The 26,205-nt window shown below is 52.4% G+C and overlaps 1 protein-coding gene across 1 annotated transcript; it reads left to right on the plus strand.

Moving 5' to 3' along the window:
* Positions 1 to 836: 836 nt before the first annotated feature.
* On the plus strand, positions 837 to 23,612 carry LOC119968710 (trafficking protein particle complex subunit 10-like). Its single transcript, XM_038801310.1, has 3 exons — positions 837 to 939; positions 13,188 to 13,269; positions 23,239 to 23,612. The coding sequence occupies exons 1-3, from the start codon at positions 915 to 917 to the stop codon at positions 23,426 to 23,428; spliced, it is 297 nt and encodes a 98-aa protein (XP_038657238.1). The 5' UTR covers positions 837 to 914; the 3' UTR covers positions 23,429 to 23,612.
* The last annotated feature ends 2,593 nt before the right edge of the window (positions 23,613 to 26,205 follow it).

The following is a 26,205-nucleotide window of genomic DNA, read 5'->3' on the forward strand; positions in this document are numbered from 1 at the left end:
CAGATTGAGATCAGACTGGAATCAGTCTGGGATCAGTCAGGAATCAAACAGGATCAGTCTGGGATCGGACTGGGATTAGTCTGGAATGAGTCTGGGATCATTCTGTTATAAGTCTGACATCAGTCTGGCTACAGACTGGGATCAATCTGGAATCATTTTAGAATCAGCCGGGAATGAATCAGGAATGAGACTGGGATCAGTCTGGATTTAGCCATGATGTGGAGATGCTGGTGTTGGACTGGGGTGAGCACAGTAAGAAGTCTGACAACGCCAGGTTAAAGTCCAACAGCGTGTTTCAAACACGAGCTTTCGGAGCACTGCTCCTTCCTCAGTGAATGAAGAGGGACATCCTTCTCCATCCTTCTCCATCCCTCTCCATCCTTCTCCATCCTTCTCCATTCCTCTCCATCCTTCTCCATCCTTCTCCATCCCTCTCCATCCCTCTCCATTCCTCTCCATCCCTCTCCATCCTTCTCCATTCCTCTCCATCCCTCTCCATTCCTCTCCATTCTCCTGAGGAAGGAGCTGTGCTCCGAAAGCTCGTGCTTGAAACAAACCTGTTGGACTTTAACCTGGATTTAGTCAGGGATCAGTCCAGAATCAGACCAGGATCAGTCTGCAATCAGGGTGGAATCAGTCTGGGATCAGATTGGGATTTTCCTGGAATCATTCTGGGATTTTTCTGGGATCAGTAGCTGCCCCTTTAAGACGCTGTCAATTTTGGCCGAGAGATAATAGACGGAGCCGCCGTTGCCTTTAAGGGGAAGTGGCGTTGTTGTGAGCGGAAGCGGATGTGGCATCGCTGTCAGCGGAAGCGGAAGTGGCGTTCCGTGAGCGGAAGCGGCGTTGTTGTGAGCGGAAGCGGGAGTGACGTTGTTGTGGGCGGAAAGAGGAGAAGCTGCGGATTGTCCCCAATGGAGAACCGGCCGCTGGCGACATGTGAGTCAGACCCGCAAATAAACCCCAAATACAGCACTAAAACCCCAATAAACACCCTAAAACTCGCGAATACACCACTAAAACCCCAATAAACACCCTAAAACCCGCAAATACAGCACTAAAACCCCAATAAACACCCTAAAACCCGCAAATACAGCACTAAAACCCCAATAAACACCCGAAAACCCGCAAATAAACATCAAAAACATCCCATAAACCCGCAAATAAACCCAATCCACCCCCTAAATCCCCACAAAATACCACAAAACCCCATAAACACCCCTAAAACCCCAAATCCCTAAAACAAATAAACCCCCAAAACACCAAAAAGACCCAAATAAACCTCTTTAAAAAAGCCACAAATAATCCCCTTCAAACCCCCCAAAAAACAAACTACAAATAAACTCCAAATAAACACCTAAAACCCTCCAAAAAAAAACTTATAAACCACAAATACCACAAAATAAACCCAAATAAACACCATTAAATCCCAAAATAACCCCATTGAGGGTCGTGCCTAACTAATTTAGTGGAATTTTTTGAGGACATTACCAGTGCAGTAGATAACGGGGAGCCAATGGATGTGGTATATCTGGATTTCCAGAAAGCCTTTGACAAGGTGCCACACAAAAGGTTGCTGCATAAGATAAAGATGCATGGCATTAAGGGTAAAGTAGTAGCATGGATAGAGGATTGGTTAATTAATAGAAAGCAAAGAGTGGGGATTAATGGGTGTTTCTCTGGTTGGCAATCAGTAGCTCGTGGTGTCCCTCAGGGATCCGTGTTGGGCCCACAATTGTTCACAATTTACATAGATGATTTGGAGTTGGGGACCAAGGGCAATGTGTCCAAGTTTGCAGATGACACTAAGATGAGTGGTAAAGCGAAAAGTGCAGAGGATACTGGAAGTCTGCAGAGGGATTTGGATAGGTTAAGTGAATGGGCTAGGGTCTGGCAGATGCAATACAATGTTGACAAATGTGAGGTTATCCATTATGGTAGGAATAACAGCAAATGGGATTATTATTTAAATGATAAAATATTAAAACATGCTGCTGTGCAGAGACACCTGGGTGTGCTAGTGGACAAGTCCCAGAAAGTTGGTTTACAGGTGCAACAGGTTATTAAGAAGGCAAATGGAATTTTGTCCTTCATTGCTGGAGGGATGGAGTTTAAGACTAGGGAGGTTATGCTGCAATTATATAAGGTGTTAGTGAGGCCACACCTGGAGTATTGTGTTCAGTTTTGGTCTCCTTGAGAAAGGACGTACTGGCACTGGAGGGTGTGCAGAGGAGATTCACTAGGTTAATCCCAGAGCTGAAGGGGTTGAATTATGAGGACAGGTTGAGTAGACTGCGACTGTACTTGTTGGATTTTAGAAGTATAAGGGGGGATCTTCTAGAAACATATAAAATTATGAAGGGAATAGATAGGATAGATGCGGGCAGGTGGTTTCCACTGGCGGGTGACAGCAGAACTAGGGGGCATAGCCTCAAAATAAGGGGAAGTAGATTTAGGACTGAGTTCAGGAGGAACTTCTTCACCAAAGGGTTGTGAATCAATGGAATTCCTTGCCCAGTGAAGCAGTAGAGGCTCCTTCATTGAATGTTTTTAAGATAAAGATAGTTTTTTGAAGAATAAAGGAATGAAGGGTTATGGTGTTCGGGCTGGAAAGTGGAGCTGAGTCCACAAAAGATCAGCCATGATCTCAATGAATGGCGGAGCAGGCTCGAGTGGCCAGATGGCCTACCCCTGCTCATAGTTCTTTTGTTCTTATTAAAGAGTGCTGGTGGGGAAGTATCTGTCTCTGAATAACACTGGGGTACGGTACTGGTGGGGAAGGGCCCGTCACTGTACAACACTGAGGTACGGTACTGGTGAGGAAGGGTCTGTCTCTGTAGAACACTGGGGTACGGTACTGATGAGGAAGGGTCTGTCACTGTATAACACTGGGGTACAGTACTGGTGGGGAAGGGGCTGTCGCTGTATAACACTGGGGTACAGTACTGTTGGGGACGGATCTGTTACTGTATAACACTGGGGTACAGTACTGGTGGAGACAGGTCTGTCACTATAACACTGGGGTACAGTATTGGTGGGGATGGGTCTGTCTCTGTATAACACTGGGGTACGGTACTGATGAGGAACGGTCTGTCACTGTATAACACTGGGGTACAGTACTGGTGGGGAAGGGTCTGTCACTGTATAACACTGGGGTACAGTACTGTTGGGGACGGATCTGTTACTGTATAACACGGGTACAGTACTGGTGGAGACAGGTCTGTCACTATAACACTGGGGTACAGTATTGGTGGAGACAGGTCTGTCACTATAACACTGGGGTACAGTATTGGTGGGGACGGTTCTGTCGCTGTATAACACTGGGGTACGGTACTGGTGGGGATGGGTCTGTCACTGTATAACACTGGGGTACAGTGGTGGGGATGGGTCTGTCACTGTATAACACTGGGGTACAGTACTGGTGGGGATGGGTCTGTCACTGTATAACACTGGAGTACAGTACTGGTGGAGACGGGTCTGTCGCTGTATAACACTGGGGTACAGTACTGGTGGGGACGTGTCTGTCACTGTATAACACTGGGGTACAATACTGGTGGGGACGGGTCTGTCAACACTGGGGTACAGTACTGGTGGGGACGGGTCTGTCACTGTATAACACTGGGGTACACTACTGGTGGGGATGGGTCTGTCACTGTATAACACTGGGGTACAGTACTGGTGGGGATGGGTCTGTCACTGTATAATACTGGGGTACAGTACTGGTGGGGATGGGTCTGTCACTGTATAACACTGGGGTACAGTACTGGTGGGGACGTACCTGTCACTGTATAACACTGGGATACGGTACTGGTGGGGACGTACCTGTCACTGTATAACACTGGGGTACAGTACTGGTGGGGACGGGTCTGTCTCTGTATAATACTGGGGTACAGTACTGGTGTGGACGGGTCTGTCACTGTAATACTGGGGTACAGTACTGGAAGGGACGGGTCTGTCACTGTATAACACTGGGGTACAGTACTGGTGGGGACGGGTCTGTCACTGTATAACACTGGGGGTCAGTACTGGTGGGGAAGGGTCTGTCACTGTATAACACTGGGGTATGGTACTGGTGGGGATGATCTGTCGCTGTATAACACTGGGGTACAGTACTGGTGGGGATGGGTCTGTCACTGTATTACACTGGGATACAGTACTGGTGGGGACGGGTCTGTCACTGTATAACACTGTACAGTACTGGTGGGGACAGGTCAGTTACTATAGCACTGGGATACAGTACTGGTGGCAACAGATCTGTCACTGCATAACACTGGGGGTCAGTACTGGTGGGGACGGGTCTGTGACTATAACACTGCGGTACAGTACTGGTGGGGAAGCGTCTGTCACTGTATAACACTGGATTACAGTACTGGTGGGATGAGTCTGTCACTGTAACACTGGGGTACAGTACTGGTGGGGATGAGTCTGTCTCTATAAAACTGGGGTACAGTACTGGTGGGGAAGGGTCTGCCACTGTATAACACGGGGTACAGTACTGGTGGGGATGGGTCTGTCAACACTGGGGTACAGTACTGGTGGGGACGTACCTGTCACTGTATAACACTGGGGTACAGTACTGGTTGGGACGGGTCTGTCTCTGTATAACACTGGGGTACAGTACTGGTGGAGATGGGTCTGTCACAGTATAACACTGGGGTACAGTACTGGTGGGGACGGGTCACTGTATAACACTGGGGTACAGTAATGGTGGGGCGGGTCTGTCACTGTATAACACTGGGGTACAGTACTGGTGGAGATGGGTCTGTAACTGTATAACACTGGGGTACAGTACTGGTGGGGACAGGTCTGTCACTGTATAACACTGCGGTACAGTACTGGTGGGGACGGGTCTGTCACTGTGTAACATTGGGGTACAGTACTGGTGTGGATGAGTCTGTCTCTATAAAACTGGGGTACAGTACTGGTGGGTAAGGGTCTGGCACTGGATAACACCGAGGGTACAGTACTGGTGGGGACGGGCCTGTCACTGTATAACACTGGGGTACAGTACTGATGGGGACGGGTCTGTCACTGTATAACACTGGGGTACAGTACTGGTGGGGATGGGTCTGTCACTGTATAATACTGGGGTACAGTACTGGTGGGGACGGGTCTGTCACTGTATAACACTGGGGTACAGTACTGGTGGGGACGGGTCTGTCACTGTATAACACTGGGGTACAGTACTGATGGGGACGGGTCTGTCACTGTATAACACTGGGGTACAGTACTGGTGGGGATGGGTCTGTCACTGTATAATACTGGGGTACAGTACTGGTGGAGACGGGTCTGTCGCTGTATAACACTGGGGTACAGTACTGGTGGGGATGGGTCTGTCACTGTATAATACTGGGGTACAGTACTGGTGGAGACGGGTCTGTCGCTGTATAACACTGGGGTACAGTACTGGTGGGGACGTGTCTGTCACTGTATAACACTGGGGTACAATACTGGTGGGGACGGGTCTGTCACTATAACACTGGGGGTCAGTACTGGTGGGGATGGGTCTGTCACTGTATAACACTGGGGGTCAGTACTGGTGGGGATGGGTCTGTCACTGTATAACACTGGGGTACAGTACTGGTGGGGATGGGTCTGTCACTGTATAACACTGGGGGTCAGTACTGGTGGGGATGGGTCTGTGACTATAACACTGCGGTACAGTACTGGTGGGGACGGGTCTGTCTCTATAACACTGGGGTACAGTACTGGTGGGGCGGGTCTGTCACTGTATAACACTGGGGTACAGTACTGGTGGGGAGGGGCTGTCACTGTATAACACTGGGGTACAGTACTGGTGGGGACGGGCCTGTCACTGTAAAACACTGGGGTACAGTACTGGTGGTGATGGATCTGTCACTGTATAACACTGGAGTACAGTACTGGTGCGGATGGGTCTATCACTGTATAACACTGGGGTACAGTACTGGTGGGGACGGGTCTGTCACTGTATAACACTGGGGTACAGTACTGATGCGGGCGGGTCTGTCACTGTATAACACTGGGGTACAGTACTGGTGGGGTTGGGTCTGTCACTGTATAACACTGGGGTACAGTACTGGTGGGGACGTGTCTGTCACTGTATAACACTGGGGTACAGTACTGGTGGGGACGGGTCTGTCACTGTATAACACTGGGGTACAGTACTGGTGGAGACGGGTCTGTCGCTGTATAACACTGGGATACAGTACTGGTGGAGACGGGTCTGTCACTGTATAACACTGGGATACAGTACTGGTGGAGATGGGTCTGTCACTGTATAACACTGGGATACAGTACTGGTGGGGATGGGTCAGTCACTATAGCACTGGGATACAGTACTGGTGGGGAAGGGTCTGTCACTGTATAACACTGGATTACTGTACTGGTGGGGATGAGTCTCACTGTGTAACACTGGGGTACAGTACTGGTGGGGAAGGGTCTGCCACTGGATAACACCGAGGGTACAGTACTGGTGGGGACGGGCCTGTCACTGTATAACACTGGGGTCCTGTACTGGTGGGGATGGGTCTGTCACTGTATAACACTGGGGTACAGTACTGGTGGGGCAGGTCTGTCACTGTATAACACTGGGGTACAGTACTGCTGGGGACGGGTCTGTCACTGTATAACACTGGGGTACAGTACTGGTGGGGACGGGTCTGTCGCTGTATAACACTGGGGTACAGTACCGGTGGGGACGGGTCTGTCACTGTATAACACTGGGGTACAGTACTGGTGGGGATGGGTCTGTCACTGTATAACACTGGGGTACAGTACTGGTGGGGCAGGTCTGTCACTGTATAACACTGGGGTACGTAACTGGTGGGGCAGGTCTGTCGCTGTATAACACTGGGGTACAGTACCGGTGGGGACGGGTCTGTCACTGTATAACACTGGGGTACAGTACTGGTGGGGACGGGTCTGTCACTGTATAACACTGGGGTACAGTACTGGTGGGGATGGGTCTGTCGCTGTATAACACTGGGGTACAGTACTGGTGGGGACTTGCCTGTCACTGTATAACACTGGGGTACAGTACTGGTGGGGACGGGTCTGTCACTGTATAACACTGGGGTACAGTACTGGTGGGGATGGGTCTGTCACTGTATAACACTGGGATACAGTACTGATGGGGACGTGTCTGTCACTGTATAACACTGGGGTACAGTACTGGTGGGGATGGGTCTGTCACTGTATAACACTGGGGGTCAGTACTGGTGGGGACGGGTCTGTCACTGTATAACACTGGGATACAGTACTGGTGGGGACGGGTCTGTCACTGTATAACACTGGGGTACAGTACTGGTGGGGATGGGTCTGTCACTGTATAACACTGGGGTACAGTACTGGTGGGGATGGGTCTGTCACTGTATAACACTGGGGTACAGTACTGGTGGGGACGGGTCTGTCTCTGTATAACACTGGGATACAGTACTGGTGGGGATAGGTCTGTCACTGTATCTCAGTGGGATACAGATGTACTGGTGGGGACGGGTCTGTCACTGTATCTCAGTGGGATACAGATTTACTGGTGTACAGGGTACACTGTATAACGCTGATGTATTTTGGGATCAGCATAAAGTTAGGCTGTTAGTTTGGGGGTGCAGTGTCTGTCAGCCCTGTCAGAATGATTACTTACGGCTGCTGCTGGACCCCTCATGTTCCATTGGCATTGGGAGCCAGGTTTTACTCTGCCTTAGATTGGCTGCTCTCGCTTTGCCTGCTGATTAATGGCATCATTTGAACCACAGTGTGTTGCCATTGACAACGGCTCCATTAATCACTGATTTGTGATGTCACGGCCCCCACAGGTAGTTGTTTGGTTTCTGGGTCCGACACGGCCTATTTCACTGGGTCACCTCCCCCGCAGCCAGCAACCCACAGCCCGCAACCCGCAGCTCACAGCTCGCAACCCACAGCCCGCAACCCACAGCCCGCAACCCGCAGCTCACAGCCCGCAACCCACAGCTCGCATCCCACAGCCCACAGCTCGCAACCCACAGCCCGCAACCCACAGCTCGCAGCTCGCAGCCCACAGCTCGCAGCCCACAGCTCGCAGCTCGCATCCCGCAACCCACAGCTCGCATCCCGCAACCCACAGCCCACAACCCACAGCTCGCAGCCCGCAACCCACAGCTCGCAGCTCGCAGCCCACAGCTCGCATCCCGCAACCCACAGCTCGCAGCCCACAGCTCGCAGCTCGCAACCCACAGATCGCAACCCACAGCTCGCATCCCACAACCCACAGCTCGCATCCCGCAACCCACAGCTCGCATCCCACAACCCACAGCTCGCATCCCACAACCCACAGCTCGCATCCCGCAACCCGCAGCCCGCAACCCGCAACCCGCAGCCCGCAACCCACAGCGCGCAACCCACAGCTCGCATCCCACAACCCACAGCTCGCATCCCGCAACCCACAGCTCGCAGCTCGCATCCCGCAACCCACAGCTCGCATCCCACAACCCACAGCTCGCATCCCGCAACCCGCAGCCCGCAACCCACAGCTCGCAACCCACAGCTCGCATCCCACAACCCACAGCTCTCATCCCGCATCCCACAGCTCGCAGCTCGCATCCCGCAACCCACCGCTCTCATCCCGCATCCCACAGCTCGCAGCCCGCAACCCACAGCTCTCATCCCGCATCCCACAGCTCGCAGCCCGTAACCCACAGCTCGCAGCTCGCAACCCACAGATCGCAACCCACAGCTCGCATCCCGCAACCCACAGCTCGCATCCCACAACCTACAGCTCGCATCCCACAACCCACAGCTCGCATCCCACAACCCACAGCTCGCATCCCACAGCCCGCAGCCCGTAACCCACAGCTCGCATCCCACAACCCACAGCTCGCATCCCACAACCCACAGCTCGCATCCCGCAACCCACAGCTCGCATCCCACAACCCACAGCTCGCATCCCACAGCCCGCATCCCACAGCTCGCAGCCCGTAACCCACAGCTCGCATCCCGCAACCCACAGCTCGCATCCTACAACCCACAGCTCGCATCCCGCAACCCACAGCTCGCATCCCACAACCCTCAGCTCTCATCCCGCAACCCACAGCTCTCATCCCGCATCCCACAGCTCGCATCCCGCAACCCACAGCTCGCATCCCGCAACCCACAGCTCTCATCCCGCATCCCACAGCTCGCATCCCGCAACCCGCAGCCCGCAACCCACAACCCACAGCTCTCATCCCACAGCTCGCATCCCACAACCCACAGCTCGCATCCCGCAACCCACAGCTCGCAACCCACAGCTCGCATCCCGCATCCCACAGCTCGCATCCCACAGCTCGCATCCCACAACCCACAGCTCGCATCCCGCAACCCACAGCTCGCATCCCGCAACCCACAGCTCGCAGCTCGCAACCCACAGCTCGCATCCCGCAGCTCGCATCCCACAACCCACAGCTCTCATCCCGCAACCCACAGCTCGCAGCCCGCAACCCACAGCTCGCATCCCGCATCCCACAGCTCGCATCCCACAACCCACAGCTCTCATCCCGCATCCCACAGCTCGCATCCCGCAACCCACAGCTCGCAGCCCGCATCCTACAGCTCGCAGCCCACAGCTCGCAGCCCGCAACCCACAGCTCGCAGCCCGCAACCCACAGCTCGCTGCCCGCAACCCACAGCTCGCAGCCCACAGCTAGCAGCCTGCATCCCACAGCTCGCAGCCCGCAACCCACAGCTCGCATCCCGCATCCCACAGCTGGGAGCCCGGAACCCACTTCTCACAGCCCGCAGTCCACATCATGATGCCTCCTTTCAAATCCTCACCCTTCTCTTTACCTCATCTGCTCACCGAGCACAGTGCCCCCCTTCCCACCCCAAATCTTTTTTTCCAATTAAGGTACAATTTAGCGTGGCCAATTCACCTACTCTGCACATCTTTGGGTTGTGGGGTGAGACCCAAGATCTAGAGGATAGCTATAATCTCCAAAATGATATAGATGGATTGGTGGAGTGGGCGGTAAAGTGGCAGATGGAATTTAACGCAGAGAAGTGTGAGGTCAGTATTTAGGGAGGTCAAACAGTTTTAGGGAATACACAACAAATGGGAATATATAAGAGGGATAGATGAAGGGAGAGATCTCTGTGTATAACAATAATATAAGTACACCGGTCCCTAAAGGCAGCAGTTCAAGGAGACAAGGTTGTTAAGAAAGCATATGGGGTGGCATATGGCGCAGTGGTTAGCACTGGGACTGCGGCGCTGAGGACCTGGGTTCGACTCCCGGCTCTGGGTCACCGTCCGTGTGGAGTTTGCAAATTCTCCCCGTGTCTGCGTGGGTTTCACCCCCACAACCCAAAGATGTTCAGGTGAGGTGGATTGGCCACGCTAAATTGCCCCTTAATTGGGAAAAAAAAATAATTGGGTACACTAAATTTATTTTAAAGAATGAAAGCATATGGAATGCTCTCCTTCATTGGCAGAGGTATAAAATCTAAAAGCAAGGATATAATGTTGGAATTGTATAAACACTGGTGAGGCCACAACTGGAGTATTGTGGGCAGTTATGGTCACCACATTACAGGAAGGACGTTATTGCTCTGGAGAGAGGGCAGAGGAGGGTTACTAGAATGTTGCCAAGGCTGGAAAAGTGTCGCTACGCGGAGAGATTGGCGAGGTTGGGGTTATTTTCCTTTGAACAAAGGAGGTTGGGAGGTGATTTAATTGAGGTGAACAAAATTATGAGGGGAAGAGATACAGTGGACAGGATCAAATTGTTTCCCTTGGTAGAGAATTCTAGAACCAGGGGACATAGATTCAAGATAAGTGGCAGGAGGTGTAGAGGGGACAGGGAGAAGAATGTTTTTACACAGAGGGTAGTGGGAATCTGGAACCCGCTGCCTGGGTTGGTGGTGGAGGCAGAGACCCTAAACTCATTTAAAATGTACCTGTTCGGCACCTTAAGTGCTCTCAGCTCCAGGGCTATGGACTGAGTGCAGGAAGGTGGGATTAGATAGGGCACTTGGGTCCCCTCGGGCTGGTATGGACAAGATGGGCTGATTGTCTGCCTCCTGTGCTGTAACATTTCTTGATTGATTGATATTTATTGTCACATGTACCAAGTACAGTGAGAAGTATTTTTCTGCGGCCGAGGAACGTACACAGTACGTACATAGTAGACAAAAGAATAATCGTCAGAGAACATTGACGAATGGTACATTGACAAACAGTGATTGGTTACAGTGCGGAACAAGGGGCCAAACAAAGCAAATACATGAGCAAGAGCAGCATAGGGCGTTGTGAATAGTTTTTTTTACAGGGAACAGATCAGTCCGAGGGTGTTGCTCGTTCTGGGCGAGTGTGCTTAACACTCAATTTGGCTCTGTTTCTTGTTCTAAGCTCTGGAGTTGCCAGGTATCATTAAGACACCGCCACAAGCTTCAAGGTGAAGTTCAAAGCAATAAAACCGTACACCAATTAGTAAGTCCAAACAACTAGAGTTTATTATAACACAATTATAATAACTACCCATGCACACGCTAAAGGATTAAACTTACTCCTACCGCAACTAATACTTATCTCAAAGGAACTGCTGGGTCAGGGAACAAGGCCTCTTGCTCTGCTCTGGTCTGCAGACTTCAGATTGTTATCAATTGAAAAGGGGGTCAGGAGTGCCTATTTCTGGTAGCGGTTGTCGTTAGGCACTCACTTGTTGGTGGCTGCTGCTCGACGGCTGGAGTAGGAGACAGGAGACAGAACCATGTGAGGGACCTTTCTTTTATAGGTCCCAGGGGGTCAGCGCCCCTTTGGGCGGACTCCCTTACCTGCTTGGAATCGATTGGGTCTCTTCCCAATCGATATGTTTGAACCCCCCAATCATAGGGCAGTTCCTCGGTCACTGGGGCTGTTCTTGGGACCTATTGTTTTGGGCTCCTCTGGCGCCACAGGGTCTGACCTTCCATAGAATGTATCGATCTGTGTTTAACTTGTTTCTATTGTATCTGGGGACTCGCCCGGTATCGCCTCATTAGTATGTTAACTGGTTTCTTTTCACAGTGCTGTCTGGTTTCTGCAACAGTCAAAACTGGTTTCTGCAGTTGTCCCAATATACAATCGCCTTGCAAGCTGCTTGCTTTCCAACATGTCCATTTTCCCTGTATTCCTTGCAATCTTCCATTTTGTGTTGGGCAGTGGCCACCCCAGGTGGCTACAAGGGGGAGTCGTTGAGGAGTCTAGTAGCTGTGGGGAAGAAGCTGTTCCTATGTCTGGATGTGCGGGTCTTCAGACTTCTGTACCTTCTGCCTGATGGAAGGGTCTGGAAGAGGCAAAGCCTGGGTGGGAGGGGTCTCTGATAATGCTGTCTGCCTTCCTGAGGCAGCGGGAGGTGTAGACAGAATCAATGTGGGGGTAGCAAGCTTGTGTGATGCGTTGGGCTGAGTTCACCACACTCTGAAGTTTCTTGTGATCTTGGGCCGATCAGTTGCCATACCAGGCTGTGATGCAGCCGGATAGGATGCTCTCTGTGGCACATCTGTAGAAGTTTGTGAGAGTCGATGCAGACATGCCAAATTTATTTAGCCCCCATCAGAAGTAGAGACATTGTTGGACTTGCTTGACTGTTGCATCAACGTGCAAATTCACTCGACCAGGGGACACAGGCTTTACCTGCTGGCTGGTGGGCGGCACGGTAGCACAGTGGTTAGCACTGTTGCTTCACAGCTCCAGGGTCCCAGGTTCGATTCCCGGCTTGGGAACTGTCTATGTGGAGTCTGCATCTTCTCCCCGTGTCTGCGTGGGTTTCCTCCGGGTGCTCCGGTTTCCTCCCACAGTCCAAAGATGTGCAGGTTAAGTGGATTGGCCGTGATAAATTGCCCTTAGTGTCCAAAAAAAGGTTGGGTGGGTTACGGGGTTCGGGTGGAGGGCATGGGCTTAGGTAGTGTGTCCTTTCCAAGGGCCGTCACAGACTCGATGGGCCAAATGGCCTAATTTCTGCACTGTAAATTCTATGGTGAGGTGTCTGACTAGCGGAGATTGTGACCCAGGATTCTATCCTTGGAAAGAGAAACTGAGTTAACAGGCGTTTCTTCAGAGATTCGGTTTCCTCTGCAGAAGAGTTTCCGTCTTCTGTCTTCACAGATGCTGCCACACCTGATGAGTTGCTGCAGCATCTTTTTTTTCAGTTTTTATTTCCGATTTCCTGCAGTATTTGGCTTTAACTCCATCCGTGTTTTTTCTCTCTCTCCAGGTGCGGGCGATCAGGTTATATTTTCCTCGGTTTATTCTATACTCATGCAGCAACTTCCACGGGAGCCAATGGAATGGAGAAGGTACCGACTCTGGAGTTTTTTATTCTCTACCTCGAAATATTTGCTGGCTGGGGTTAGGCTGTACAATTCCAGACTGGTTCCCATAGCCATTAACCATTTGCCTGTAACAGCTAGCGGCTTCCTTTGCCGCACAGACTGCCAGTGGCCTGTTGGTGCCATTACCATTCCCCCTCTCCACCGCGGTGGGATGGTCTGTTTCCTAAATCATACAGTGCACAAGGAGGCCACTCGGCCCATTGCCTGCCCTATCCCTGCAATCCCATAACCAAACTTGCACATTCCTGGGCACTAGGGGCAATTTAGCCTCACCAATCTACCTAACTTGAGCATCTTTGGACTGTGGGAGGAAACCGGAGCACCCGGACGAAACCCACTAGACACAGGGAGAACGTGCAGATTCCGCACAGACAGTCACCCGAGACCGGGATCGAACCTGGGAACCTGGCGCTGAGGCAGTAGTGCTAACCACCGTGCCACCCCAAAGGTATCCTTTGTCCTGCTTCAACCTCGCAAACGGCGGCCACAGCAAATAACAGAAAAGTTACCACTGGAAGCTTTTTCCTATTATTTCTTGGAAATGTACATTCCAAAATGACTCGATCTTGGTCAGGACAGAATTGGAATCTCTTTTGCCCAGTGCACACCATGCAGAATGACCGATCCCAGCAGAGATCAGTCACTATTGCTTTTTCAAGAATGTCTTAAGGCAGTTACCTCACTGCCTGAGTGAGGACTGTGCACTGATGAGATAGGCAATGCCTTCAGAGGCACTTTTGTCCTCTAGCGCTAATGGCACCATGTTAGGAAAGAGTTCAGTTGCCCAGCATTTGAGTTAGGGTTAGTGTTTTAAGTGTTTTTATTTCTCATAAATTTCACTTGATGTTTAAATAGACAGCACCATATAAATAGAGGGGATGCAGGTGGCACTGGGAGGTGTTGATGGAGAGGTGATCAATCCTCAGAATAAACCTGTTGTGGAGATGCCGGCGTTGGACTGGGGTGAGCACAGTAAGAAGTCTTACAGCACCAGGTTAAAGTCCAACAGGTTTGTTTCAAACACTAGCTTTCGGAGCACTGCTCCTTCCTCAGGAGAATGAAGAGGTATGTTCCAGAAACATATAGACAAAGTCAAAGAAACATGACGACACTTTGAATGCGAGCATTTGCAGGTAATTAAATCTTTACAGATCCAGAGATAGGGGTAACCCCAGGTTAAAGAGGTGTGAATTGTCTCAAGCCAGGACAGTTGGTAGGATTTCACAAGCCCAGGCCAGATGGATGGTGCGAGATGAATCCAAGGTCCCGGGTGAGGCTGTACCCGTGCGTGTGGAACTTGGCTATAAGTTTCTGCTCGGCAATTCTGCGTTGTCGCGCATCCTAAAGACTTCCTTGGAGAACGCTTACCCGGAGATCAGAGGCTGAATGCCCTTGACTGCTGAAGTGTTCCCCGACTGGAAGGGAACATTCCTGCCTGGCAATTGTCACACAATGTCCGTTCATCCGTTGTCGCAGTGTCTGCATGGTCTCGCCAATGTACCACACCTCGGGACATCCTTTCCTGCAGCGTATGAGGTAGACAACGTTGTCCGGGTCGCATGAGTATGTACCGCGTACCTGGTGGGTGGTGTTCCCGTGTGTAATGGTGGTATCCATGTCGATGATCTGGCACGTCTTGCAGAGATTGCCATGGCAGGGTTGTGTGGTGTTGTAGTTGCTGTTCTGAAGGCTGGATAGTTTGCTGCAAACAATGGTCTGTTTGAGGTTGCGCAGTTGTTTGAAGGTACGCAATACATACCCGTGCGACTCGGCCAACGTTGTTGTGTGACCTGTGTACCTGTACACCCAGATCCCTCTGTCTATCAATATGCAGTAATTACAACTGGACAATAACCGAGCTAACCTATTACCCCCTGTCCCACCCACTCCCCATGGACACAAGACACAAATACAGGGGAGGGGGGAAAATAATAAGGGTAGAGGTAACAGATTGCTTCCAATGGCGGTTCTGTAGCAAGCTTTCCTCCCAGCACACTGGCTGATGAAAGCCTCTGGTTACGGCTGGTCTTCTCGGCATTGTTATCCATTCAATACGGTATTTACAGTCGGCAAACCTTCTGCAGAGCCACGTTTTAGTTCTTTTCAAGCTGGACCCTCAACTCGAGGCTCACACTCAGCCCTATTTCTTTCTTGAGACACTTTATTCAACATCAAATCCTGCCTTCAGATCAGCGTTTGACCTCAGGTCTTTGCAGTCTCAAGACAATGACACCCAGTCTTGCTTGAGAGAGAGGGGAAGAGTCAGCCCTCACAGTGGCCTGATGGAGAGAGAGAGAGGGGAAGAGTCAGCCCCCACAGTGGCCTGATGGAGAGAGAGAGAGAGAGAGAGAGAGAGAGGGGAAGAGTCAGCCCCCACAGTGGCCTTATGGAGAGAGAGAGAGAGAGAGAGAGGGGAAGAGTCAGCCCCCACAGTGGCCTGATGGAGAGAGAGAGAGGGGAAGAGTCAGTCCCCACAGTGGCCTGATGGAGAGAGAGAGGGGAAGAGTCAGCCCTCACAGTGGCCTTATGGAGAGAGAGAGAGAGAGAGAGAGGGGAAGAGTCAGCCCTCACAGTGGCCTGATGGGGAGAGAGAGAGAGAGAGAGAGAGGGGAAGAGTCAGCCCTCACAGTGGCCTTATGGAGAGAGAGAGAGGGGAAGAGTCAGCCCCCATAGCGGCCTGATGGAGAGAGAGAGAGGGGAAGAGTCAGCCCTCACAGTGGCCTTATGGAGAGAGAGAGAGGGGAAGAGTCAGCCCCACAGTGGCCCTATGGAGAGAGAGAGGGGAAGAGTCAGCCCTCACAGTGGCCTGATGGAGAGAGAGAGAGGGGAAGAGTCAGCCCCCACAGTGGCCCTATGGAGAGAGAGAGAGGGGAAGAGTCAGCCCTCACAGTGGCCTTATGGAGAGAGAGAGAGGGGAAGAGTCAGTCCCCACAGTGGCCTGATGGAGAGAGAGAGAGAGGGGAAGAGTCAGTCCTCACAGTGGCCCTATGTGGAGAGAGAGAGAGAGAGAGAGAGAGAGAGGGGAAGAGTCAGTCCTCACAGTGGCCTTATGGAGAGAGAGAGAGAGGGGAAGAGTCAGTCCTCACAGTGGCCTGATGGAGAGAGAGAGAGGGGAAGAGTCAGTCCTCACAGTGGCCTTATGGAGAGAGAGAGAGAGGGGAAGAGTCAGCCCCCACAGTGGCCTGATGGAGAGAGGGAGAGAGAGAGAGAGAGGGGAAGAGTCAGCCCTCACAGTGGCCTTATGGAGAGAGAGAGGGGGGAAGAGTCAGCCCTCACAGTGGCCTGATGGGGAGAGAGAGAGAGGGGAAGAGTCAGTCCCCACAGTGGCCTTCTGGAGAGAGAGAGAGGGGAAGAGTCAGCCCTCACAGTGGCCTTATGGAGAGAGAGAGAGAGGGGAAGAGTCAGTCCTCACAGTGGCCTTATGGAGAGAGAGAGAGAGAGAGGGGAAGAGTCAGTCCTCACAGTGGCCCTATGTGGAGAGAGAGAGAGAGGGGAAGAGTCAGCCCCCACAGTGGCCTTATGGAGAGAGAGAGAGGGGAAGAGTCAGTCCCCACAGTGGCCCTATGTGGAGAGAGAGAGGGGAAGAGTCAGCCCTCACAGTGGCCTGATGGGGAGAGAGAGAGAGAGGGGAAGAGTCAGTCCCCACAGTGGCCTTATGGAGAGAGAGAGAGAGGGGAAGAGTCAGTCCTCACAGTGGCCCTATGTGGAGAGAGAGAGGGGAAGAGTCAGCCCTCACAGTGGCCTGATGGAGAGAGAGAGAGAGAGAGAGAGAGAGGGGAAGAGTCAGCCCTCACAGCGGCCTGATGGAGAGGGAGGGAGAGAGAGAGAGAGAGAGAGAGAGAGAGAGGGGAAGAGTCAGCCCTCACAGCGGCCTGATGGAGAGAGAGAGAGGGGAAGAGTCAGTCCCCACAGTGGCCTGATGGAGAGAGAGAGAGGGGAAGAGTCAGCCCTCACAGTGGCCTGATGGGGAGAGAGAGAGAGAGAGAGAGGGGAAGAGTCAGCCCTCACAGTGGCCTGATGGGGAGAGAGAGAGAGAGAGAGAGAAAGAGGGGAAGAGTCAGTCCTCACAGTGGCCCTATGTGGAGAGAGAGAGAGGGGAAGAGTCAGCCCTCACAGTGGCCTGATGGGGAGAGAGAGAGAGAGAGAGAGAGGGGAGAGTCAGTCCCCACAGTGGCCTTATGGAGAGAGAGAGAGGGGAAGAGTCAGTCCTCACAGTGGCCCTATGTGGAGAGAGAGAGGGGAAGAGTCAGCCCTCACAGTGGCCTGATGGAGAGAGAGAGAGAGGGGAAGAGTCAGCCCTCACAGCGGCCTGATGGAGAGGGAGAGAGAGAGAGAGAGAGGGGAAGAGTCAGCCCTCACAGTGGCCTGATGGAGAGAGAGAGAGAGGGGAAGCGTCAGCCCTCACAGCGGCCTGATGGAGAGAGAGAGAGAGGGGAAGAGTCAGTCCCCACAGTGGCCTGATGGAGAGAGAGAGGGGAAGAGTCAGCCCTCACAGTGGCCTGATGGAGAGAGAGAGAGGGGAAGGGTCAGCCCCCACAGTGGCCTTATGGGGAGAGAGAGAGGGGGGAAGAGTCAGCCCCACAGTGGCCTTATGGAGAGAGAGAGGGGAAGAGTCAGTCCCCACAGTGGCCTGATGGAGAGAGAGAGAGGGGAAGAGTCAGTCCCCACAGTGGCCTGATGGAGAGAGAGAGAGGGGAAGAGTCAGTCCCCACAGTGGCCTGATGGAGAGAGAGAGAGGGGAAGAGTCAGCCCTCACAGTGGCCTGATGGAGAGAGAGAGGGGGGAAGAGTCAGTCCTCACAGTGGTCTTATGGAGAGAGAGAGAGAGAGGGGAAGAGTCAGTCCCCACAGTGGCCTGATGGAGAGAGAGAGAGAGAGAGAGAGGAAGAGTCAGTCCTCACAGTGGCCTGATGGAGAGAGAGAGAGAGAGAGAGAGGGGAAGAGTCAGCCCCCACAGTGGCCTGATGGAGAGAGAGTGAGGGGAAGAGTCAGCCCCCACTGTGGCCTTATGGAGAGAGAGAGGAAGAGTCAGTCCTCACAGTGGCCTGATGGAGAGAGAGAGAGAGAGAGAGGGGAAGAGTCAGCCCCCACAGTGGCCTGATGGAGAGAGAGAGAGAGAGAGAGAGGGGAAGAGTCAGCCCCCACAGTGGCCTGATGGAGAGAGAGAGAGAGAGAGAGGGGAAGAGTCAGCCCCCACAGTGGCCTTATGGAGAGAGGGGAAGAGGCAGCAGGGTAGCATGGTGGTTAGCATAAATGCTTCACAGCTCCAGGGTCCCAGGTTCGATTCCCGGCTGGGTCACTGTCTGTGTGGAGTCTGCACGTCCTCCCCCTGTGTGCGTGGGTTTCCTCCGGGTGCTCCGGTTTCCTCCCACAGTCCAAAGATGTGCGGGTTAGGTGGATTGGCCATGCTAAATTGCCCGTAGTGTCCTAATTAAAGTAAGGTTAAGGGGGGGGGTTGTTGGGTTACGGGTATAGGGTGGGTTTGAGTAGGGTGATCATGGCTCGGCACAACATTGAGGGCCGAAGGGCCTGTTCTGTGCTGTACTGTTCTATGTTCTATGTTCTAAGAGTCAGTCCCCACAGTGGCCTATGGAGAGAGAGAGAGAGAGAGGGGAAGAGTCAGCCCTCACAGTGGCCTGATGGAGAGAGAGAGAGAGAGAGGGGAAGAGTCAGTCCCCACAGTGGCCTTATGGAGAGAGAGAGAGAGAGAGAGAGAGGGGAAGAGTCAGCCCCCACAGTGGCCTGATGGAGAGAGAGAGAGGGGAAGAGTCAGTCCCCACAGTGGCCTGATGGAGAGAGAGAGAGGGGAAGAGTCAGCCCCCACAGTGGCCTTATGGAGAGAGAGAGAGAGAGAGGGGAAGAGTCAGCCCCCACAGTGGCCTTATGGAGAGAGAGAGAGAGAGAGAGAGGGGAAGAGTCAGCCCCCACAGTGGCCTTATGGAGAGAGAGAGAGAGGGGAAGAGTCAGCCCCCACAGTGGCCTGAGTAGAGAGAGAGGGGAAGAGTCAGCCCCCACAGTGGCCTTATGGAGACGGTTCAGCTGGATATTTTGGGAGAGAAATAATTTGAACCCTCCATCCAAGCTGAAGAATCAAAAGTGAACCATGCGGCTCTGAAAAACATTCCAGTGGAATAATATCCAGTCACCACCTGTTACAGGACAGAACACATCCTTTTCGGCCAATTCATTGACCATCAGCCAAATCAATCAAACTGAGTCATCACTGAGACCAGCCAATCTCCAATCGGCAGTCTAAAATATCACCGCCTTCTGGAACCTGCTGTATGAAATAAAGGCACCAGGCCAATGCTTTCTTCTGCTTGAATTAAAGTGGTAGCCTGCCTTAAAGACACAGCTCCATAAATCATCCATGGATCAAAATGTAACGGTAAAGAATAAAAGAAAGGAAAACAAGGGAATTGGTGGGGAATAGACAAGAAGGAATGGGAAGGACTCTTACACTCACTGTTATCACTTTGTTCCTGTTTGCTTCCCCCACTTGAACAGTTTCTGTACCATGGCCAGCCTGGCTTATCCACCTTGCTGGCCTCGCTTTCCTCCACTCCTGTCTGGTCTGCCTCACTCACAATCACATCCTCCTCCTCCTCCCTCACCACTGACAAAACAGATTAGACAGGTGTGACCTTCTTCAGGATCAAAGTGCCCAGCTATTTCTCCTTGTCCCTTCTATTCCGCAGTGTCTGCAGTTCGGCGTCTACATTCCTGATCCGCAATTCCTCGAGCTGTTTACAGATGTGTTTGTTTTGGCCTTGGCGTCCGGACATTCCCACGTTCCACAGCAGCAACATAACACCTGTCTGACCATTGTTCCTTATGCTATTTAATTAATTTACTTTAATTACTTTCTTTTTTTTTTAAACAGACAATTTTATTGAGGTATTTTTGGCATTGTGAACAGTAACAAAATATACATTAGTGTGCAGATACCAATGTCCGACAGCCATACTTCGGTCTTTGGGGGCTTTGAGTCCCTCCAGGCCAACAGTATTTGTCGCCGGGCTATCAGGGAAGCAAAGGCCACAACGTCGGCCTCTATCCCCTCCTGGACTCCCGGGTCTTCCGACACCCCAAAAATCGCCACCTCTGGACTCATCGCCACCCTTGTTTTCAGTACCCGGGATATGACGTCCGCAAATCCCTGCCTGTGTGCCCTGAGTTTTGGACACGCCCAGAACATGTGGACATGGTTCGCTGGTCCTCCCCCACATCTAGCGCATTTGTCCTCCAGCCCAAAGAATTTGCTCGTCCAGGCCACCGTCGTGTGGGCCCGGTGAACTACCTTGAACTGAATCAAGCCGAGCCTGGCACATATTGCGGTTGCATTTACCCTCCTCAGAGCGTCTACCCATACGCCTCCCTCCAACTCCCCACCAAGCTCCTCCTCCCACTTAAGTTTCAGTTCCTCAGTCCCTGTGTCCTCCGCTCCCATGAGCTCCTTATAAATATCCGAGACTCTCCCCTCTCCTACCTCATCCCTGGAAACTACCCTGACCTGGAACCCCCTTGGTGGAATGTGTGGAAAGGACAGGACCTGTCTATGTATGAAATCCCGCACATGCAAGTACCGAAAGTAATTCCCCCTCGCCAGCCCGAACTTCTCCTCCAGCGCCCTCATGTTCGCGAAGCTCCCTTCCAGGAACAAGTCACCCATCCTTCCCACCTCCGCCACGCTCGAAACCCGCCATCCGTCTTCCCCGGGACAAATTGGTGGTTGTCACATATTGGGGACCAGGCCGACGCTCCAACTTCCTCCGCATGCTTCCTCCATTGGCCCCAAATCTGCAAAGCCGCCACCACTATCGGGCTGGTAGAGTACCTGGCCGGCGGGAGCGGCAGTGGAGCCGTGACCAGGGCTGCCAAGCTGGTGCCCCTGCACGAAGCAGCCTCCACCCGCTCCCAAACCGACCCCGTACCCACCATCCATTTCCTTATCATGGCTATGTTAGCCGCCCAGTAGTAGTTTTAATTACTTTCTTAATGAACTTAGAATAATTGTTGCAGATATTACAATGTACTGTGCTCATTAAAGCCGTACTAAAAATGAGATGGTTCTGAATTACACAGACTTGTTTTTTAGGTATTTATTTTAGTTTGAATTATTTATCTTTTTTTACATTAATTAATAAACTCTGCAGCCTTCAATGAGCTTTACTGCTGCTATTATGAAGAAAACCTTTGTTATCAATAAATTGTCGCAATGTTTTTAAGATAAATGAGCAAAACAAGTAAAATACTCACCAACCAATCACTTAACTGGTACCTGATAATGTGATACTTGATTTATTTTCCAAATCTGTTTGATTATTGGGAAGCAGCAGGGCCAGCACCGAGCTCCTTTCTCGCCCGCTCCGCGCTCTGTCCCAGTCAGGATGGGGTCCAGCTATTCAGCTAATGAGGCCCCATGTTAAACCCCATTGTGCTTTGAGCAGGGAACATTGTGGCAATGCTGGAGATGAGTCCCCATAGCTCTGGCTTTGTACAGTGCTGGATGCTGCAGACATCCTGCCTGCTATCCAACCTGTTGGCTCGGCTGGAATGTTTCGACAATGGGAGGAGTGTCACATTCCAGGGGTTTGATGTGTTGGCCTTTGTGCATTTTTAAACTGTTCAGAAACTTCCAGAATTACCATCATGTGGTTATTGGCAACCATTTTTTCAGTCTCACCATTTGTCCATGTTTAAAATAATAATTGTATTATTATAATACAAGGGAGACATTGGGGGAGGGGGGGCACAGTGGGCAGCACTGCTGCCTCATGGGGGGAGGGGGGGGCACAGTGGGCAGCACTGCTGCCTCATGGGGGGGGCACAGTGGGCAGCACTGCTGCCTCATGGGGGGCACAGTGGGCAGCACTGCTGCCTCATGGGGGGGAGGGGGGGCACAGTGGGCAGCACTGCTGCCTCATGGGGGGAGGGGGGGCACAGTGGGCAGCACTGCCGCCTCATGGGGGGGCACAGTGGGCAGCACTGCTGCCTCATGGGGGGCACAGTGGGCAGCACTGCTGCCTCATGGGGGGGAGGGGGGGCACAGTGGGCAGCACTGCTGCCTCATGGTGGGAGGGGGGGCACAGTGGGCAGCACTGCTGCCTCATGGGGGGCACAGTGGGCAGCACTGCTGCCTCATGGGGGGGAGGGGGGCACAGTGGGCAGCACTGCTGCCTCATGGGGGGAGGGGGGGCACAGTGGGCAGCACTGCCGCCTCATGGGGGGGCACAGTGGGCAGCACTGCTGCCTCATGGGGGGCACAGTGGGCAGCACTGCTGCCTCATGGGGGGGAGGGGGGGCACAGTGGGCAGCACTGCTGCCTCATGGTGGGAGGGGGGGCACAGTGGGCAGCACTGCTGCCTCATGGGGGGGGCACAGTGGGCAGCACTGCTGCCTCATGGGGGGGGCACAGTGGGCAGCACTGCTGCCTCATGGGGGGGAGGGGGGCACAGTGGGCAGCACTGCTGCCTCATGGGCCAGGCACCCAGCATCGATTCTGACCTTGAGTGACTGTGTTACGTTTGCACGCTCTCTCCTTTATGTCTTCTGATCATGAGAGAGATCATGGCTGAAAATTCCATTTTCCTGCCTGTTCCTTTGTGGATCAGAAATCTGTCTTGACTAAATTCAGTGACCCAACCTCCAGTGTTGCCTGGAGAGAGAAATTGCAGAGTGAAGACCGCCTGGCAGAAAACAATGTTCCTGATCTCCTAAATGGGAGACCCTTTATTTTTAAATTGTGTTCCCTAGTTCTAGACAGCCTGGGCCCCCTGTCCATGGCTCATGAGGGGAGATGCTCTGGGCTCCGTGTCCATTGCTTGCGACCATCTGGCAGTTCTCGGCTGAGCGACCAGGGGTGGCATCTCACAGCTGGCTGGAGGGATTGGCAGCAGAATTTTCCATATCATTTTCCCCACCTGTGTTCCAGGTCCTACGGGAGACCACCCAAGATGATCCACCTTGAAGCTAATTTTGTTCAATTTAAAGAAGAGCTGATACCCAAGGAGGGAAACCGAGCCCTTCTGACCTTCCCCTTCCTGCACATATTCTGGACGGACTGCTGTGTGAGTATGCTGATGTGTGTCGACACTGTGTTTGGGATGGGCTACCACTGCTAACACCAGGATCGTTTAGGCTGTGTAATTCCTGTCACACTCTCTGCTTGTCCACATGAAGCTGTTTAAACTGTGAAACTCCATATTCCTGACCTGAGAAAGAGTCACTCTGTCAAAGGGTTAACTAATCCTCATGACCATCAGTAAAATAATTGGCATGGTGATTTCTGTGGAGTGGACAATCAATGAAATCCAACAGATATTTTTTTAAATTGAGAGTACCCAATTCTTTTTTCCAATTAAGGGGCAATTTAGCGCGGCCTATCCATTCACCCTGCATATCTTTGGGTTGTGGGGGTGAGACCCACACAAACACGGGGAGAATATGCAAACTCCACACAGACAGTGACCCGGTGCGGATCGAACCCAGGTCCTCGGTGCAGGGAGGCAGCAATGCTAACCACTGCGCACCATGCCGCCCACAAATCCAACAGATAATGATCTGTTCTCCCCCCAAGTTGATGCTACCTGTCGAAGCCTCTGAGAAACTGGGTTCAGTAAGGTTGGAGGGTTTCCGCATTCATTCCTTCCTCCTTCTCCTCCTCCTCGGCCTTTCTGCATCACCACGAGCCAGACTGTTGATTCATGGTGCCAAACCCAATTACAGGAGAGGTGTGTGAGGGCAGCACGTTTCCTTTACTCTCCCGTTCCCTGGGCTGGTTATGTGTCACCATCTGCTGCCTCTCTCTGCAGCAATCTGGCATTGTGGAGAGTGTGAGTGGGATTGAGAGGGATGTGTATATGTGGGATTGAGAGGGGTGTGTGTGGGGGGGATTGAGAGGGATGTGTGTGTGGGATTGAGAGGGGTGTGTGGGGGGGGGGGGGATTGAGAGGGGTGTGTGTGGGGGGGATTGAGAGGGATGTGTGTGTGGGATTGAGAGGGATGTGGGTGTGTGGGATTGAGAGGGATGTGTGTGTGTGGGGGATTGAGAGGGATGTGTGTGTGGGATTGAGAGGAGTGTGTGTGTGTGGGATTGAGAGGGATGTGTGTGTGGGATTGAGAGGGATGTGTGTGTGGGATTGAGAGGGATGTGTGTGTGTGGGATTGAGAGGGATGTGTGTGTCTGTGGGATTGAGAGGGATGTGTGTGTGGGATTGAGAGGAATGTGTGTGTGGGATTGAGAGGGATGTGTGTGTGGGATTGAGAGGAATGTGTGTCTGTGGGATTGAGAGGGATGTGTGTGTGGGATTGAGAGGGATGTGTGTGGGATTGAGAGGAGTGTGTGTGTCTGGGATTGAGAGGGATGTGTGTGTCTGTGGGATTGAGAGGGACGTGTGTGTCTGTGGGACTGAGAGGGATGTGTGTGTGGGATTGAGAGGGATGTGTGTGTGTGTGGGATTGAGAGGGATGTGTGTGTGTGTGGGATTGAGAGGGATGTGTGTGTGTGGGATTGAGAGGGATGTGTGTGTGTGGGATTGAGAGGGATGTGTGTGTGTGTGGGATTGAGAGGGATGTGTGTGTGTGGGATTGAGAGGGATGTGTGTGTGTGGGATTGAGAGGGATGTGTGTGTGTGGGATTGAGAGGGATGTGTGTGTGGGGGATTGAGAGGGATGTGTGTGTGTGGGATTGAGAGGGATGTGTGTGTGTGGGATTGAGAGGGATGTGTGTGTGGGGGACTGAGGGATGTCTGTCTGTGGGATTGAGAGGGATGTGTGTCTGTGGGATTGAGAGGGATGTGTGTGTGGGGGATTGAGAGGGATGTGTGTGTGGGATTGAGAGGGATGTCTGTCTGTGGGATTGAGAGGGATGTGTGTGTGGGATTGAGAGGGATGTGTGTGTATGTGGGATTGAGGGGTATGTGTGTGTCTGTGGGATTGAGAGGGATGTGTGTGGGATTGAGAGGAATGTGTGTGGGATTGAGAGGAATGTGTGTGTGGGATTGAGAGGAATGTGTGTGTGGGATTGAGAGAAATTGTGTGTGTGTGGGATTGAGAGGGATGTGCGTGTGGGATTGAGAAGGATGTGTGTGTGTGTGGGATTGAGAGGGATGTGTGTGTGGGATTGAGAGGAGTGTGTGTGTCTGGGATTGAGAGGGATGTGTGTGTCTGTGGGACTGAGAGGGATGTGTGTGTGGGATTGAGAGGGATGTGTGTGTGTGTGGGGGATTGAGAGGGATGTGTGTGTGTGGGATTGAGAGGGATGTGTGTGTGGGGGACTGAGGGATGTCTGTCTGTGGGATTGAGAGGGATGTCTGTCTGTGGGATTGAGAGGGATGTGTGTCTGTGGGATTGAGAGGGATGTGTGTGTGGGGGACTGAGGGATGTCTGTCTGTGGGATTGAGAGGGATGTGTGTGTGTGGGATTGAGAGGGATGTGTGTGTGTGTGGGATTGAGGGGTATGTGTGTGTCTGTGGGATTGAGAGGGATGTGTGTGGGATTGAGAGGGATGTGTGTGGGATTGAGAGGAATGTGTGGGATTGAGAGGAATGTGTGTGGGATTGAGAGGAATGTGTGTGTGGGATTGAGAGAAATTATGTGTGTGTGGGATTGAGAGGGATGTGCGTGTGGGATTGAGAGGAATGTGTGTGTATGGGATTGAGAGGGATGTGTGTGTGTGGGATTGAGAGGAATGTGTGTGTGTGGGATTGAGGGGTATGTGTGTGTCTGGGATTGAGAGGAATGTGTGTGTGTCTGTGGGATTGAGAGGGATGTGTGTGTGTGGGATTGAGGGGTATGTGTGTGTCTGGGATTGAGAGGAATGTGTGTCTGTGGGATTGAGAGGGACGTGTGTGTCTGTGGGACTGAGAGGGATGTGTGTGTGGGATTGAGAGGGATGTGT

Source organism: Scyliorhinus canicula, chromosome 7, assembly GCF_902713615.1.
Source record: "Scyliorhinus canicula chromosome 7, sScyCan1.1, whole genome shotgun sequence".
NCBI classification, from domain to species: Eukaryota; Metazoa; Chordata; class Chondrichthyes; order Carcharhiniformes; family Scyliorhinidae; genus Scyliorhinus; species Scyliorhinus canicula.